The 19,098-nt window shown below is 43.0% G+C and overlaps 1 protein-coding gene across 1 annotated transcript in view; it reads left to right on the top strand.

Moving 5' to 3' along the window:
- MDM4 (MDM4, p53 regulator) overlaps positions 1-19,098 on the top strand; it is a 32,532-nt gene that overhangs the window by 5,485 nt on the left and 7,949 nt on the right. The window contains exons 2-9 of the mRNA XM_019513938.1: positions 5,022-5,126; positions 8,830-8,904; positions 11,340-11,473; positions 12,227-12,276; positions 15,359-15,426; positions 16,208-16,304; positions 17,441-17,601; positions 18,180-18,314. Of these exons, the coding sequence (XP_019369483.1) occupies positions 5,055-5,126; positions 8,830-8,904; positions 11,340-11,473; positions 12,227-12,276; positions 15,359-15,426; positions 16,208-16,304; positions 17,441-17,601; positions 18,180-18,314 (792 nt within the window). The 5' untranslated portion in view covers positions 5,022-5,054. The remainder of the gene's footprint in view (positions 1-5,021; positions 5,127-8,829; positions 8,905-11,339; positions 11,474-12,226; positions 12,277-15,358; positions 15,427-16,207; positions 16,305-17,440; positions 17,602-18,179; positions 18,315-19,098) is intronic.

The raw sequence follows: 19,098 nt of genomic DNA on the forward strand, positions 1-19,098 counted from the left end.
AACACCAATGACTGGGTAGCATTTTCTCCAAGCATCTTAGGACTTCTGCATGCAAGTCAGCTAAGAAGAAGCTGAATGCAACAGCAAGAGTCTTGTCTACATTTAATTAGGGGACCAGGGTAACATGTATTGCCCTGCAGGCTCTGTAGTGTTTAGATGTTCCTGAACCAACAAAATGCTACAGCCAGCATCAAAATGCTGAGAACAGGCAGGCATTTCATTTCCAGAGTGTGATAGTGTTTGCTTCTACAGGTCCTGTTGATCTCTGGCAGGAGAGAACATAGGATGCCTCAGTAAGAGTCTTGACACCCATCTGCATCTCCTGTAAGAGGGGGTTGCCTGTGTAGCTATATCGGCAACACCATCTACGTGTAGATAAGTGGACCGCATGCCCCCCACTGCCCACTCTTCTGTTTGCAGCCCTGAGCTCTGGGATAATGATGGAAGGTGCTTAGTGCTGGAGGAGGAAGTAGGAGTTGGCTGGCATGTGCTCAGACATAAATAGATGGGTGCACTTTTGGGAATATCTCCCATTCATCCTGCATCGCTTCTGACCAAGTAGAGGCATGTAGGGACTTGCACTGATGGAGTTAAATAGGATTGGCCCCCCCATCTTGAGTGCTGTACTGGAGGTACTGCTGGCTAAACAAAACACAGATAAAACCTAGCTGCTTTGCCTTTCCTAGGAGTTTACCTGTTCCAAGTAATGTTTGTTAAGAAGTTGAGGAAGAGGAAAAAAGGGATGGAAAGAAACAATTTATTTTGTTAAGCTTCATTAACAGGCCATTGAGCTAAATTGTCATGGAGCTTGCAGTCCAAAAATTATCTTCCTTTGCAAACAAAACCCACATTCTTTAATGTGAAATACATTACAACTCCAGTTTTAAAGAGAGAATCTCTTTAATCAGGTACTTAGTTTCACACTTAGCCATGGGAGGAGTGTTCTGCCTCCCCCCAATATGGCAGCTGGGCTTTGATCTATTGGGTCTGTAAAGCAAAAGAACTTGCTGTCTCACAAGACTGGTATGTCACAAGAGATCCTGTATTATAGAAATGACCATATTAAGTGTTCAGAGGGGGAAATGTATTAAGGCTTCTAAGGGAGACATGAATCAGAACAGAGTCCAAAAATAACCATTTCTTTCCTCCTATGTGCTGTTTCAGATGATAGCTGTAGAGGGAAATTGCTCTGAATCACTGATCCTTTGCATTTGGCAATTCAAAAAGGAAATAAATCTGGAGTTTAGGACCTTACAAGCATACTGATCTGACAGTTGTGCAGTGGAAGTGGACACACAGGACTTCCTACGGGGAGAAAAGATGGTTGGGGGGCAGCCCATAATCTTAGTTATGTCTACACTGACAAGGCGGTCTCTGAAGCTTGCCACCGTCAGGGGTACAAATGCAGATGAGCTACCAGGTGTCTGTGCTGGAGCAAAATATTTTAATTCTATTAGCATTCCTAGTCTAAACTATCTTAAGGCCTGTCTGTAGAAGGGAGTTAACACAATGTGAGCTTCAGTGTAAATTTACAGTGTGCCAGCTGTTCTGCACTTAGTTGAAGTAATTGCCTTGGACTTGGACAAGCCTGTAGTGCTTGCTGCACAGAAAAGTTATCCTAAAATAATCTATGGAGTGAATTTACAGTGCAGGAGGACAAACTTCAACTGTGAAGCTCCCTCATACTTTCAGTGGAGTGAGCTTTCTGGCACTTAACAATGAAAGACTTAGTGGAGAATAGCTAGTGCACTGTAAAGTCATACCTAACCTTGGTGGGCAATACATTCCCATGCAAACAAGCTCTTAAAAGCTGCTTCATAGAAGTACTGAAAGAGTTGGTTCTTAAGTCAGTTCTCCTACACCTGGTTTATCATTAAATCTTGAACCTTCCCTATTAAAAACAGCTTACAGCTAGTCTTTGCAAGGACACTTGGGAAGGCTCGAGACAAAAAGCTGCAGTGGTAAGCTCACTCTCCTTCTGCCTGGGAGCCTACATGATGGTTTAATGGTGTTACTGCCCCTGCTTTAATTAGTCTGAATTGCTCACATGGACAAGCCCTTAATCAAAGGGTTTAAGGTACAGATCTGATTCTAGACAATAGAGGACCTCTTCACAAGTTTATCTAAACAGGAATTTATTTTGGGTGCAGACAGGCAGGAGGTGAGCCACTGCTTTCTCTAACCAGGGTTATGCAACTAAGGAAGTTGAAATGATTAAATTCCAAGCTATCCACACATCTTTAACATACCCTTGAGAGAGATTGGAGACCTGCCCCTTTTCAGGACTGTAAAAAGAAAAAAAACATTGCTTTCCTTTGTTCTTAGTCTGCCTTCTTTCATACCAATCAATCCGACATTAACATCACAAGGTATTCTGTCCAGTTACTCCCTCTTCTGAGGACTAGAAAAATAGTTGAGAGCAGGGCAGTCATGAGTAGTGACTGCTGCTGCCTGGAACAGCCACAAGGTTTGAAGGAAACAGTAGCATCGCTGAAGCTGTGAGTCAGATCTGACAAATCAGAAGAAATCTAGACATCCCTTCAGAAACCCAGAAACAGGCAACTAGTGCCTGCGTGCAGCTGGAGGGACTCGCTGGAAGCTGCTGTTTGCAAGGACTCGCAGGTTCTTCCTAGCCAGAACTAAGGCCATCTGCTGAGACCAAAACTACCAGTTAAACCTGAGGAGGAGGAAAGGTGAGACCATGCCTTTAGATTAAGTAATGCTAGCAGGTTAATTTATTGCTAGTCTTGGTACAGCATGTCAACGAATATAGGGACTCTTTAGCATACACATGGCAAATAGGGCAGTGTAGTGGTGAAAAGCAGCCTCAGACACTGATGACTGAGATTTGTCCACCAGCAGGGTATGAGCTTATGTGGAAGTAAGAGGCCAGCACTGATAATGAATCAGCCTCCATGGTGATTGCTTAATTCACATTAAATACCCATGTTTTGCTTCAGCTGTTTTGTTGCATCTGATTTTCAGTAAGAGTTTTACTTCTGGGTTGCCTTACATGAGGAACTTGGTTCATAAGAGCAGGATCAGAAATCCCTTCCACGTGAGGGAGATTAGTAGGTATTCCCCTTTAAAAGATGAGTAAATTGAGCAGGGAGTGCGACTCACCCAAGAAGACCACAGCGAGTCAGTGTCAGGGTATTTTCAGGGATCATTTCTGTAGTTTATTCCTGGAGAAGTACGTCTGGAATTAACTGGTTTTTGCTCTTTCTGGGCATTTGGTTATGCTCATTAGGCAGTGATCTGGTTATCCTGCTGTTGACTTACTCTTGCCAACTGTACAGTAATAAGGGAAAGCCTAAATGAATGCATCTATGCAGTAGTCTAAGAAAATAGCAGTCATTTTAAGGCTTCTAATTGGAAAGCTGCTGACGAGTTTTAAAACCTTCAGTTTTCAGTGATCACCTCTTAGCATCGGCAGTGGATGAAACAAGGACATCCATCCATTCCAGGGTCCACACAACAGAGGCCATTTCGTGGCTGCATCTGCTCTGGCAGTTGCAGGATCCAGGTTTCTCGACTGCTGGGTAGCAGTGAGGGGATTCGTAGTGAGATGGTCCACGTGTTTAAGTCTGAACACAGAATTCCCTGGTCCTCTGTTAAAAAACACTGGAAGCAAAATAAAATGGCAGAGAGGATGCACTTGTTTGGGCATGTTTGAGGGAGCTTGGCTTTATGTTGTTATATTCAGGCGGAGTCCTAGACCTGACAAGATTATAGCAAGATTCAGTAATGTGTTTTGGTCATGCCTTAAGAAATGTGACCAGTGTTTAAATCATGAAACCTTACTGCATTGTAACTGGCTCTGGGAACAGCTTGTTTCTGCTGGTGTAGGCAGGACTCCAGCTCAAGGGACTTGGACTTCATTAATGTACAAGGGCAAAAGAATAAGACAGAAAAAAGACCAGGAAGCATAAATATTCCAATACAGATCTGAGTGACTAATGCTGAACTGGCCATTGACTTAAAAATAAAAGACTTTTACGTCTTGAAAAAGCATCCAGTTTGCAATAGCCTATTCCATATACACTGACAGAGCTGTATTATGGTGTTGAAGTCTGATTACAGCTTCATATGGAAAAATATCAGAGAGCTTTGAGCAGAGATTGAAACAGAGATAGCACCAGACAGATAACTTCAGGGACTGCCCCATTACTCCTCACTAATAAATTCCTGCTTGAGCATTCAGAGGCCAGCTGTATAATTTTTCCAAGCATCTGAAGGCACCAAAGAGTAGAATAACTTCTTCCCGATGTCAGTGCAGCTGCAAGGCCACGGCTCATATAGAGGAGATCTGGAATTTGGTGTGGTGTGGGCCTCCAGTGATCTTTGTGCTGGTGGACAAGTTTTCACCTCTTTCAGGAGCTGGGGTGATCATCAGCAACCCACTGTCCTGTTCTTTCCCCATGGAAGAGATCGCTGTTGTCTAAAGGAAATTCCCTTGGGGTTAACCATGAGTCAGTTCTTACAGTACAATCTGACTCATTAACTTCAGAATTAGAAGCATTTGCCTCAGTATGTCACAGGGGACTAATGGCTCTCTGAGCTAGTTAGGATTCACACCCTAGTATGGCAATACCTCCGCCTGGCATGCCTCTTTTCAAAATGATTTGCAAGACTTTCTAGAGTAAAAAAGGGGCCAGATCAATTTGCGCTGATGACCGAGTTGTCTAGTGAACAGCCTAGAAAGTCTATAAAAATCAAAATGTAAACAGTTCTTGATCACTGAAGTGTTTTTCCCCAGCTGCTCTTAAACATCTGCTTGTCCAAGTGGATGAGCAGACAAGTGTAATTTATATGGGAAAGAACTGGCATTGGACTACGCAAGTTGTTCCCTAGCAGACAGGTGCCCGAGTAGGCATACACATTTAGATTGTGTGTGTTCAAGATGTGCACTCGGGACTTATTTTTAAGAGTGACTTCAACCATTTCCGTTTCTTAGAAGGTGTTGAAGTCAGCACCAGTTGTATCAGCCTAGACATTGAATACAACTTTTTTTTTTTTAGGTTTGTACCATAGACAGCTACTTCACTGCCACCATGTCTTCAACCTCAACACAATATCCAGCATTTGAAAATGCCAGCAGAATTGCACATGGACAGCCGCAACAGGTACTCTTCTTTCCTTAAAAATTAGTATGACACAAGAGAAAGCAGGGCAGCTTTGATTTCACAACATGTGGCCTTTTGTACTCATCCAGTCAGCAGCTTGCAAACTTTAACAAGCAGTGCCACTTGGATGGATGGTAAGTCGGTAACAGACTGACATTTAAAGCAGTGGGAAAAGGTTATTTAAAATAGCCACACGTGAAAGTACCTAATCTTTTCATTCCCAGGGATCACATCCCATACTTCAGGGTTCATTTGAAAAATTCTGAACAGCATGGGATACATCCACCAGACAGCTTCCCAGAAGAAACTTGTGTCTGGAAAGTTTGGCTTACTTTATAGAGTCAGTCATTGCACCTTCTATTTCCATTGGCATTCGCCCAAGGAACCATTGAACACTCAGCATTCCCTTTTCAGCTTGTCCTGGGAATAAAATGGTAACGAGTGCAAATATGTCATAAGCTTTCATCCCTCCAAGGCCAGCGTGGCAGTTCGGTAGCATGTGGAAATCTGGAGGACCAGCATTGAATCAACATGCTGGCTGCCAGTCGGAGAAAACAACAGAAAATATGGGCTGTGGTTAAAAACATCCAGTTTAGAAATGAAGACAAGTGGGTTCTCTTGGACAAGAATGATGCCATATTGTTCAGGCTAATTTCGCTGGGAAGATTGTATCTGTGCGTCGAGGGAGTGGGCAGAAGTGGAAATTAGCTTCTAAAGCAACTCACTCAGCTTAATTTATAAATTGTAAATTCCATCCCAGTTCCATGCAGAATTGATTAGCGTGCTTATTTATTCAACTCACTCTGGTGAAAAGAGTTATAAATAAATAAGCAGACTTTGATGTCAGGACCAAAATATTTCCTGTCAGCACAGCTATCCAGGGGAGACACAGAATAAGGAATGAGCCATGACTCCTCCCCACCCTACCCCTGTTTGACTTCATTATATTATATTAGTTGAGGCTTAAGCATTTCCAAGTTAACTTGGGCAGCTTTTTTTTTTTGGTTCTTGTTTTTAAAGAAACAGGCACAGATGGGCACTTGGGGAAGGAGCCATTTATAAACAACGAGCAACCAACTCCCCGTGCCTGAAGAAGGGTGACTGCAACCGAAAGCTTGCTAAGAACTTTTTTCCAACTACTCGGTTGGTCTAATAAAAGACATCACATCTATGCAAAGGACTTTGCCCATAATGCTTAATTTGAAGCAGCACAGCTATTGGGTGTGGGCTAACACGCACTAAATGGTTAATACAGGGAAGTAGCGTTGTGGTTTGAGGTTGGAAATTTTTTGCTCTACTTGAGATTTTGGTTTTCTAAAATTGCATCTAGCAGCGTGCGAGTCAGTTGGTTCAAAGCAAAGATGAATAGATTTTTTGAACCTGAGAAAAATTCACATAGGAGAATGAATCCTTGCTTGGGCATCGTCTGGGGACCCACTACTTGACTACTGACTGTGTGACAAGTAGTAGAACTCCACTTACCTCCAGCAGGAAGAAACAATGGTGGTAGCAAGGCTTTCTAAGAGATGCCAGGGTTTAGTGAGGCTTGGGATTCTGGGTAGCCCCACCTTCTAGGGAAGGAGAGGCCTCTTGCAATTACATTTATAAATTAAGATTGCTCTGGTACAGCTGAGTTAACTTAGTATTTGAGGGAAGCCGTCAAGGGCCATTTTTAGCAGGAAGGGAACTTAGATGCGTGTTCTTGATAAACACTAGAGCAACAGCAAGGAGCATTATATAAATGGACAGGGGAAATGTTTCTTGCCTCATGGTCAGTTGAAGTATCTTGCTGATGGATGTCTTTAAGATCAATGAGTGATCTCTTGCCCAACCCTAATATGAAACAGAGCATGTGTGTGTAACAAGTGCAACCAATCTGTATCCTACCCTGTTACTTCCAGCTGGGAAGCATGATGCTGCTAGCCTCATGAGGATGTAGCTGAGCCATTGGTTCTCTTCTCATATGAATCCTTAACTTTCTTTCAACATTAATACCAGCCTGACAGAATCAATGCTTCCAGCTTGCTTCTAAGAGAAGAAACAAGCCAAGCTGGAAAAGGTGCATCTTGCCTGTCTTTTTCAGACCTTTTCATGTCTTATGAACTACTGCAGAAGTGACAGCTAAAATTAGCCTCAGCTTCTTATAAGCCTTCTATGAAACTGAAACTTGTAGCATCATTGTAGCCCTAATTGGGATTTTGTTAATGAGTGGTGAGGAAGCTCTGGCAGACCTTGCATGCTAAGAGCCAGGGTATGCCTGCAGATAGCACTGCCTTCCTCTACACCAATGATTTTTTGATCTGAGATTCAGCGATGCGTTGTGTGTGTCCAAGTTCAGGAATTAACCCTGGAGTCGATCAATATGCATTGAGAAAAATGCCACGGTGCCCTTGTATCTAGCCCTCACATAACGCCTCATTTAAATCTATCACCTCTGGCTTCCTGGTATTAAGTTCTCAAGGATGCAGGAGGAGATCCAGGGGAAAGGTTTAGTGCAGCATATATTTGTTATACTAATAAAGCACCGTAACATTCAGCTTCCAGCCCGAGCATAATAAGACTGGGGCATCTTGACATTTTTATGGAGAAAGGACATTGATTTGCACAGCAGCACTTCTGCCTGGGATTGTTCGTTACTTTTCTGCGGTGCATGTATGTTAGCTGAAGTGGTATCAGGGCTATTTTAGAACCGTCTGCTGCTCTTGTGTAGCATTAACTATCTTAACAGCTTTTGACCATTGATTTTGTGTGCAGAGTGAGTAAGACTGGAATTATTGTGTTCTGCCTTCTCGTGTGTGCCCATGATGCATTATAGCCTGTAGGAGTTCAGCAGCTGCAAAGATTACAGGATCAGACCCTTAGCAGCAGTTACTTACAGAAGAACAGTGATATGCTGCATTCTTGTGATACTGTCTCCATTCACAAATTGCTGTAGCCAAGCACCAGCTTGGTCTGTTGGACTCCATCTACTCATTCCATTCAGTGACCCAGATTCAGACTTGGCATAATTGAAGTTAATGACATAGCCACTCCATTATCACTTGAGACCTTACAACTAACGTGTGGAGTTATTCACCATATAGGATTCCCCTCACCAAGGGTCTAATTCTGTAGTCCTTGCTCACATGAATAATTCTATTAAAGTTAATGAGCAATATAGATGATTAAGGGCTCTTAAGTTTGGGTTTCCTAGTTTGGTGGCTGTGCTTAGTTTGTGCCAGAGTTAGAATGGTAAAGCAGCTGTACAGACTGAGTTCAGCTCTTCTAACTAGTGAAGCATCCTGACTGAGTCTGCAGTCCTGCAATGAGATGTGCTGGGATGGCCCCGTGTTGTTTGCTGTGGAACCATCTGAACAGGGGTCTACGTGCGTGGAGCTCATAGATAGGTTTGGGGGTATAGGCAGGCTTTAGCTTCTCTTTAGGCATTCATCAAATGCAAATTGATTCTAGAGAAATGTGAACGTGCCATCAGGAAGGTATTGAAAGGCCAGCAATGTTCCCCTTGGCTGGCAACTCAGATTGCAGAGCCACTTGTCTCGTTTTGCTCTACTGATTAAATGTGACACCCTGGTACGAGGCACCCTCAGAGGCATTTATTAGCTATGCAGTTGGGGGCCATGCATGAATCTCACAAATGCTTGTGTCTTCTTGGAAGCTCACCACACCATAGCGCTCACTCCAAACTGTGCGTTCTGCATCCTAGGTACGACCAAGACTGCCCTTCTTGAGGATTCTGCAAGCTGCAGGTGCACAAGGTGAAACCTTCACATTGAAAGAGGTGAGCCCATGATTCCCATTTTCTGGTTAAATTTAAAGAAGGAGCTGGAGTGCTCCCTTGGGAGATGATCAAAGTACCACTGTGTGATTTTAAATTCAGAAACTTGAAAGGTGGAAAATCATTTTGCCGCTCTTTGAATTACCAGCTCCATTGTTTTAGGTGCTGCACAAACAGAAACAGATAGCCTGATCTCTATCATGCTACAGGGAATTTTGGAGCTGTTTGTGTGTAAACTGTTCTAGTCACTAAAATATTTGGGTTTAGGAGGTGGCAAAGGTAGCTTTTCTGACCAGTTTGGTCAGTGATGCATGGCCAGGCCATGCATCACTTAATCCTTGATCTTTTAAGTTGATCCTTTGGAGTGTAGCCTCCATTCAAATCATTGGGGTTCCTTGTGGACTTAGACTCACGGGGGGAGATTATTTCCCAAGAATGATTTCCAGGCCTCCCAGCTCCCGGGGATGCAGAATTGGGCCTTGGATCTCTCTGCGCTTCAGTGCCCCACCTGTGAAATGGGCAACCTTACATGCAGGGATGTTGAGACTTGATTGATCATAAATTGCTTTGAGAGAGCGTCTGCTGGAATTGCTATAGGAGTGCAAAATATAAATGGAAATCATTTATTTGGGGAATTCAACAACCACTTGAGAGAGAGGAAAGATCTAATAGACAGTTGCATACCTGCAAGATTGTAGAAGACACTTTGTGATTGTCTTGCTGTCTCTGCCACACTCGGAAGGTTTTTTTTTTAAATTGTACTCCATTTGATATTTTTCTCTTAAGTTTTCTTTGAAATGACTTGTCAGCTAAACCCGAGAGGCTCTGAATTCATTTATTTTAAGATTAAAATGCAAAATGTGTACAAGATTAAAAAAATGACACCGGCTGTGATTTACAGGGGTGTCCTGTCTGCAAAGAATTAAATGCAGTGGTTTTTCATTATGAATGTGTCAGATACCCCTGCAGAGCCGCGTGACTTAGTTTAAACAGTTATGCATTTAAATAACTTATTTAGCTTCTAAAATTTTTGCAAAAACAAATTGGATGGTTCAAATGGAAGGGGGTTCAGTGTTAAATGGAATCTACTTCTGCGGATTAACATTTTAACACAGTTTAGTCAGTCTTTTTCCAGTGAACAGAAGCGCTGTTGGCAACTTTTTAGGTTGTATATATCTTTGTTCAAGAGCATCCATTTTTCTGCTAATTGTGGAAGGAATCCTGCCTGCATGGCACATACACACTTGACTATCTTATCCTCAGCGCTTCTCACTTTGGTTCATCTCGATATGATCGTTGTTCTATGGCCTTAGCCCTTAAGGAACATTGTTTCCTTTCTGCACTTCTCCATGTTTCCAGTGCAAGTTATCCTGCATTTATTCTCTTTATTCTTGCATTTGCCAAGCAAAGTGTGTCCTCATCAGGCCCAAGAGCATGGCTGAGCTCATCCTCACTGATAAGTAGTGCTTCCTGCCCTGCGTCCTTTGTTCACCAGATTGCCTTCCCTCTTTCACTTGGTTACTTGCAGAGTGGTACCAACAGACTCTGCTTCGGGCCTGCTGCATTGCCTCAAACTACCAGGAGTCAAAACCAGGGTTATTCTGAGTAGATTTTGGGTTACTGTGTAGTACCTCAACAGACTGATTCAGCCAGCTGGCTTCCATTTGACTGAGAAAGGGGCCTGTGTATAGATTGTAAATAATTTCAACCTTGTCCTGTTCCCTGTTGTAATCTCAGACAGCAAAGAGAGTTCTGTTTTATTTGCTGACCTCCTAAGTGACTGGAATTAATGAAAGAGTATCAGTTAGTTAAAATCTTTCCATTTAATTAACTGCAGGACTTGGAATTATTGTAAATTGGCCACAATTCCATTTTCTGTTTTTGGATGGGCTGCATGCAACCTAGTAGTTTGGTTTAATGCCAGAGCAGAACAAACTTCCCTTTCAACAATGAAACAGCATCTCATTTTGGGAACTCTGGGTACACTCGTTCCAGGGGTCTCAAGGGTACAAGAGAAGTGATATGTGATCTTTAAGCATAGGCCTGACAAAATGTTTTCAAAGCATGCTTGGAAAATGACCATAGTGATCAAGGATCTGGAAGAGCAGGACCTGGACTGGGAGTTGGGAAACCAGGGCTCTAGTACTGGCTTTGCTGCTGACTATCTGTAATGCTGCAGGCAAAGCACTTGACCCCTCTGTCTCAGTTTCCCCACCTGTAAAAGCATTAACATCTAAGCGCTTTGCAAAGCTGCCACAAGATGCATTCCCTGATGGTGGTTGAGAGTATGGGTTGAAAACACTAGGAAAATGTTATAAGGTCAGTAAAGGGGTATTTGATCGTGCCTCTGTTGCAAACATTACCAAAACAAACCCTAGAGTCTTTGCTGGCTTAGCATCAGCTGCAGATGCAACTAATATTATCTTATGTATCGACAGGTCATGCATTACCTAGGACAGTATATCATGGTGAGGGAGCTATACGACAAGCAAGAACAACACATAGTGCACTGTGGAGGGGATCCGCTGAGAGAACTGATGGGACTGGACAGCTTTTCAGTCACAAATCCACGGTAGGAAGGGATGGGATGTTGCTGTGCAGGCCTTAAAGGGAGGGATGGCGCATCTGTATTAAAGAGATTGTTTTGGCAGGTCTCCCAAGTGTATTGTTCCTATTTTCGGTGTAGATGAGATCTCTGTGAAGATCTCTAGATCACTGGTCCAATGGGTTCACCAGTGCTCTGGAATTCCACTGGTCAGACTTGATCTTGATTTCATCTGTGTTAAGGCAGTGCCTTAACACAATTTCCCCGCTGCACTGTTGAGGCAGTGGACTGGCTGCTGCGATACTTAGGTTCTGTGATTTCCCGATCAGTTTTTCGGGTCACTGTGGAGACCACATTTCTGGGTGGTAGAGATGAGGGCTTTTGTTGCTTCACAATTGCAAGCTTTCAGGCTTTCACAAAGGGGAAATACAGAAGTCTTTATGAGGCATCAGGTAATTTGGGAACACAAGCCCTGGCAATATTACCCTGAAGAAACAGGTCAGGGAAGGAATGGGAGCAGTGAGATGATTTATTGGGGTAGGGTACTGACTGTGAGCAAGGAGACTGTCTACTCTTTGATTCCTTCATTGTGGAAAGAAACAGAAACTTTGTGATCCATCAGGATGCAAGTGATGGATATTTGACTCCATCACTGATTTCTCCTAAATGGGAACAGTTAGCTAGTGCCTGGAATTCTGGCTGCTCATATTAAAAGGAGCAAGGCTGTTTTGTTTTATTTATCCCTGCAATCTCATTTATTGGTCGTCTTTTTTCCTGCAGCCCAGTTTATGACATGTTGAGAAGGAACCTGCTTTCGGCTACTGTTACAGGTAGGTGTCTCACAGTATGACCAAATATATTCAGTACAGTGTTAATTTGATTTGGGTAAGTAACAATATCCAGGAAAATGCATTTCTGAAGTTTAAATAAACTCTTGTTGAAGGCTTCAAGGTGTCATAGTCTTTTGAAAACGTGTCAAGTTGTGTGCGCTGGCAAACTAGCAGTGGTTTGAAATCAATTATCTCTTTGCCTGATACACCTGCGTGTGGCTGTGGCTGTACCTTAGAGTAGGATAGGTGACAGAATGTATGTAGAGGCACAACTTGGACAGGATTACATTCTCGTTGTATGTGAGCTGGTTTGGCTAAAAATACCCTGTTGAAACCTTTCCCCATCTGTTCATTATCTTCTTAGATTCATAATCTTCCTGGATTTTTTTGTATCTGAGTGATTTCCCCAGTCTCACTTGGTTCTGTGCTTTTATGTTCTTAGCTAGGACCAAGTATAGAAAATGCCTGATAAACTTTTCCCTGAGTATCCAGCCCAGTTCTGCCATTCAAAGACTAATCATTCACATGTAATCTAACCTCTGAAACTTTTGGAAGTCCCTCTTTGTTGCCCCCTGAGGAAGGCTGTGAAATCCCTCTACATCAAAAGATCTCAAATTGAAACAAATCTCATTTCTAATCTAATCTCTGCTGCTGACTTCCTGAAAGCCTGCTCAGTTTATGTAACTGTTAGTCTCCACTTAAAAGAAAACTTGCGCTGCAACAAGTGTGGGTACAGGGTGGTGGTAGAGTTGTGAGGTTACATGATGCTTCCTCAAGGCACTCAGCAGCTAACAAGGGCACACTTTTTAGAAGATCCTAGTCTAACTTTGCTTAAGCCAGTAGTAATGTTTGCAAAGTCAGAGGGCGTTTCAGAACATATGGTCCCACACTGCCAAGTTCTCTGCTCTTAGCAGGATTTGGCATTGTTCAGTGCTTCCAAAGATCACCCTTTCCCATTTGTAATGGAGAACCTGCTTGAGCCCTTTCTTGTCTTATGCCTTCCTGTTCCTACAAAATGACTGTGTGAATGCTAACATCTGTTGGCAGTTCCCTGACTTACCCATGAGCAGCATATGTGGAAAACAAAGGACCTCAAGGACAGCCTCTCGTCCGTTACTTTCCTTTCCTCTACTTGTGGTGTGAGTATGTGGTGTACATCTGTGTGCTCGTGTGTGTGACAGACATGGTGTAACTATTTTTAAACCTGCCAAAGGAAATACTATTCCTTTAGTGAGTTGGATCAATGGGTTATACCAGTGTTGAGCGTGTGTGTGTGTGTGTGTGTGTGTGTGTGTGTGTGTGTGTGTGTGTGTACGTGCATATGACTACAAAACGAAACAAGCTTGGCAGACCAGGTTCTGAAGATGTACCTCCAATTAATGTTAAATTGAAACATGTTCAAGAAAAGTGGCTGTGGATTTTTTTTTTCCTTCCATGTGGGGGGTAACTATAAATCCTGTAGTGCTCAACAACTTGTCATGCTTGAGGTTTAGCAACAGCAATATTCAGTGGCCACAGTCCTACTTACCAACATATCCCTTCGCAAGGCATTCTGGTCACTTCTTCTTTATAGTACACGCGCTCCTAGAAACGAAAGTGTCTGTAACAAGAACACATCGTAGTAATAATGCCTGGCTCATACATAGTGTTTTTTATCAGGTGCTGTCCTTGCCCAACTGTTCACAACACGGATGAGTCACACAGCATCTCTTTAGGAGTACATTTCTTTCTTGAAAAATGTTATGTTCTTTTTTTTTTTTTTCATTTTATACTCAGAAAAAAAATCCAATATGACAGGTGTATTTTTACTTATTCCAAGAATAGTGCATGCTATTTATATAATGTTAAAAGACAGGGGGTATATCTTAATCATAAAGCCCCTTTTCTCCTCCGCTTTGCCAGCGGAGAGCCAAAGCAATTAAAGATGAGCTAGACAGATTCTCTTTTCCTTCAGGTGTAAGCTAATCAGTGGCTGCAGAATATTTACTAGTACAGAGGATGGAAAAGGCAGAAGAAGAAATAGCTGGATTTTTCAAATTTGCTTTGTTGAGTTATAAAAAAAAAAAAAAAAAGCACAGTTAGTTTTAAACTGAACGTGTTCAATGTGGACCCGAGTAGAAAAGAATGTGGAACCCAGCAAGGTCACATTCCAGCCACTTTTCACGCTACAGCTATAGTTCATTTCTTCTTTGTGCTGTGAAGTGTACCGGGCGTAAAACTCCATGCCTGCGCTCATAGAAAGCAGGGGGAGAGTTTTCTACTGAGATGAAAAGAGGGCAGGAACACTTCATGTTCTTGTTTCTATTACAAGCCTTTCTGCACAGAGTGCAGTCTCTTCTAAAATCTGTCTCCGTGGTTAGGCAGGATCAGCTTTTGTTAAGCTGGTTGCTCTAGCTACTTAGATGGGACTTTCCTAACCTTTATGTATAGTGTACTTGTCTGCAGTAAATTGTATAGAAGAGACACCGATTCAGAACGCCTATGGAGACACCTCCCTCTACAGTGTTCTTCCCGCTTCAGTCTAGTTTCTGTTCTTCCCTCTTCAAAATGACATTTCTTCAGTGTCTCTTGGGCCACTAAAAGAGCACTTAAGGAATCCCACTCTCTCCTCTGTTGCCTTAGCCTTCAACAGGGAACTGCTCTTGGTTCCAGTTCAGTGTGCACCACTTCTGCTGCTGCTCTGAGCTTCCTATCCTCAAGCAGGCTTCCTGTGTAAGGAGTGAAGCAAACCTGCAGTGGGAGCTGGAGGGATAGTTTTTGGCATTGGGAAGAGCCAGGTTTCTGCCCCACAGTGAGATTCCATCAAGCCTTGTCTCTCGGTGGCCACAGACCCTGCTTACTTACTCTGCAGGACCTTGCCTCTTGCATCTATACCAAAACCAAGGAAACAACCCTTGTCTGCCTGTATGAGCCATCGGGAACTGGCCAGCTCCCTAAAGAAGAAAGGATTCTGGTTTCTCCTTAAAGTAGCACAGGCCTGTCTGCCAAGCCTGGCTCGTTGGTTGTGTGCTGAGGGCCTTCTGTGTTGTGAGAATGGCTATTACCAGGGAAGGTGTTTTCTTTTGTTTTACCTGCCATCTAGATGCTGCACAGACTCTTGTTCACGCAAAGGATCAGAGCATCGATAACGCAAGCCGAGACCAGCCGAAGGTAAACCCACTGCCTGGTGGTTTCTTTTGTTGTACAGAGTGCCCCTTCTCTGTACCTGTGCGTAGTGGACTGCCAGAACTTTTTTGCGGCTTGGCTGGCAGGTCTTCACCTTCCTAAAAAGTTCTTGGGAGTCCACGGACCAGGGACAGAGTGACCCTTCTCTGTTCTCTTCATTACAGAGTTCCATTCTCTGAGCGCGTTTCTCTGGGGTGTAGCACTTCTTGTCCTCAGTCTCACCAGCTTGCACTGTCTTTTTGTGTGGTATTTTTTTTAATCCCCTTTCCCTTCGTGTACAATGGAGTTAGCAAAAAAATTGACCTTCCTAAAAGATTAAACTGGTTTTGCTTAGGATCATTTTCAGAAGCTTTCAGGCAGAATCTGGAAACCTGGGAAAAATCTTGTGGCAGTATTTCAGACATGTACATTGGGATTAACACAATCCGATCGTCAAGGTGACTATACATTTTGGAGCCGGGGGGGGGAGTGGGGGGTGACAAGGTTCACAGTATTACAGTGTTAAGATGGCAACTTTTTGGAACTGTTGCCAACCTGAAGATTTTTCCTGGGTTGAAAGTAAGTCACGTGTGCTGATAACAACAGATCCATAGCAGCTTTCTTGAGTGGTTAATAGTGTGTGGTATGTGTTCAGTAAACCTTTATTTCATTGTGTAACTCCTCAGTGTTGCACTGCAGCTGGTGACTCAGAGTGGAAGTGCTACATCCCCTTGTCCCTATCAGCTCTGATTGGGCTAATGGCTCTCGTTTCCTTTTCTTCAAGCAGAGCAGCACAGAGGGAGTTTCTGACGTTGGGAGAACAGAGGGTGAAAGCAATGCTCCTGCTTTGTCTACCTCAGAGCACAAATCTGGCAATTGTGAAGGTGAGTAAAAGTTGTGGGGGCAAACAAATCCACCTGGGCATTCATGACACTTGGGGCCCTGCCTGGCACGAAACAATCAGACAAGGATGCTGGGAGACTAATAAAAATCCTATTGTGGAAAATAATCTTCCGAAGTCATGATTTTATGGCAAGGATTTAGAGGACCATAAATATCTGCCAAAGGTACTTTATGATATACAGGCTTTCTAGCTTGGATACTTGGCCTCATAAATAAACAAACACTTGGATGCAATGACAGGGTAAGCCCAAACAGCACATCTGTCATTCAGCAATGCCACCAAAAATCTTACAGACCTTCCTGAAGGATATTTGAAATACCAAAATTATTCTTGTATCAGTTTATCCTTCTAGGGTACTTTGTCCTTTGATTACATAAAATACAGACTGAGCTGTCTTCACTCATTGCCCACAAACCAACAGCTCTTTTCTTAAGTTCAGTTCTACTTTTTTGTCCATCTCCTTTGTAGCTAGACATTTTTTAGCAAGAAATCCCCAGCAACGTTGAAAGATAAGTCAGTCACGTACAAGTTATGTGTTTTGGAGGTTTTCCCATATTTTTCTGTCTTGATATAGATGAGTCAGATTGTTAAAACTGGCACTTCCTTGCAGGCCCAAATAGTTGTCACATCAGATGTGGATAGACATATATTTTTCAGATCACATAGGCATGGCAGGTAGGGCCCCCTTGTCTGTGTCTTCGGAGCTGTTGACGTGAAAAGGGAGCCAAAGTATACGAGTGTGCTAGGGCCAGGCAAAATTAAACCTGGCCCTTAGAGGAGCATTAGATTGAGTCATGGCATGCAGTACTGGAGTCAAGGGAATGGCAAAAACTGTCAGTGACATTGGGGAGGCATTGGGGTGTCTGCTGTATTCTGCGTTTGTGTGGCAACTTTTAAACAACACTCATCAACTGCTTTGCAAAATAACATGAAAGTCCAACAGTACAGTATTTTGCTTTCTTTCTGCGACAAGCATACACAAGGGTTCGTTAACATAACTTGAGCAGAACAGTATAGATGTAAGTGTTTAAATAATACACAGCGTGTTAAACTTTGGGACTGGTTTCTCTTCAAGTTAGAGACATGTCATGACCTAGGTTTCACTTGGTTCTGCAGAAAAAGACTTACTAGAAAGCAACTTAAAAAGTAGAAGCCCTAAACCTGACTTGGCCTTGGAGGAATGGGATGTAGCTGGTCTTCCATGGTGGTTTATAGGCAATCTAAAAAACAACTATGGGGCCAGAAGTAGTGGATCAACAGACATACAGAATAACCAGGTATGCAGACATTTGAAACACTTGATTTTTTTTCTTTTTCTCTTCTTTTGTGTGCCAATGAAATACTGCTCTGGCTTCCATTCAAGACTTAAGCGCTGTATCCAGTTTTCCCTATCAAAAGTCTCTTTTTTTGTGGGTAAAGCTTCATGTTTCTGGACAGACTATCCCATTTTTTAAGTGGGTGTCCTTCTCCATGCCAGAGCAGTGATTGGTTGTATTTCTGTGGTGCCACGTGCATAGTTTATGAAGTTCATTGGAATTTTTCAGGATAAGATGAATGTAGTGTGATGGTAGCCTTTGTGAGAACCATTAACAAGAAGACTGAATTGTGGAACCTGTCAGAAAAAGAGATGCTTTGGAAAAAATAGGTCTCTCTTTTCCAGCCTGGTCTATTGAATTGTACTTCACTGGAACGGAAGGAGCTTTTAAGTGGGGAGGAGTCTGTTTTAAGAGAAGGGGAGAGCATAAGTTATGGCTGCAGCTGCAGTCACTCAGACACCAGGGTCTAGCAAGCTTAATCCTCCCCAGTCGCCAATATGCCGATGCATAAGTATTTTCTCCCATCTCCTCTCTGCCAGGACATAGACACTGCCATTGTTTCAGATACTACTGATGATTTGTGGTTCCTTAATGAATCTGCGCCGGATCAGCTTAATGTCATAGCCGAAGCAGAGACAGCTGACTGTGAAGAAGGGAAAGAGAGTGACAAACAGGTACTTCTCAAAAGAACCACATTGCGCATGATATGCAGGTTGGCTGTGTCAGCTGATCAGATTTTACTTGCAGACCCCTTCACCATTCATCTCTCCTGTGCTCTCCTGCATTAGCCAGTCCAGTAGCCAACCAAGATTTGAAACTTTTGCTTGGTAAAGGTCGTCTCCCTTTTAACTGACAGACCTTTTTTACTTTGTATTCTCTTTGTTGCTGCAGGGACTAATCTGCCTGTCTTTTTCCACACTGAGGTAGTTTTAAAAGCACATGACTGAGTGAAGGGTGACATCTGTCAGTGTTTTGTTTTTACTGTCACTGCAGCATCACCTTAAGGTTAATAAAATAATTGGGAGGGTGAACTGAGATTACTGTCTCTGTATTTTGGCAAGCATGTTATTTTACCATCAGTTCCACAGTTTGGACCTGGTCCTACATGCTTAAGCAGTAGACAGCCAGATTAACTACATGAGTAAAGCTCCCCTTTGTATGTTTGAAGGATTAAGTTGATGGGTCTTTCACTGACATTCATAGGACTCCTCAGGTGAGCAGGGGTTTGCAGGATTTGGCTTTAGTTTCCTGAAGTTGTCACACATCAGTGAAGAGAACCACAGCACTTGTCAGGAGGATTCAGGGGGCAGCTGCCATACTTTAAACTACTTCTTACTCCTTTCTGGAAGTGGATGACGTTGCAAGTTGATGGGGCCATTTTAATGTCAAGGTGCAAGGCTGGGCACTTCTGGAATATGGATTCCTTGCATACAGTTCTACTAACTCACTGAATTTTTC

Source organism: Gavialis gangeticus, unplaced genomic scaffold (assembly GCF_001723915.1).
Source record: "Gavialis gangeticus isolate Ggan-Ray unplaced genomic scaffold, GavGan_comp1, whole genome shotgun sequence".
NCBI classification, from domain to species: domain Eukaryota; kingdom Metazoa; phylum Chordata; order Crocodylia; family Gavialidae; genus Gavialis; species Gavialis gangeticus.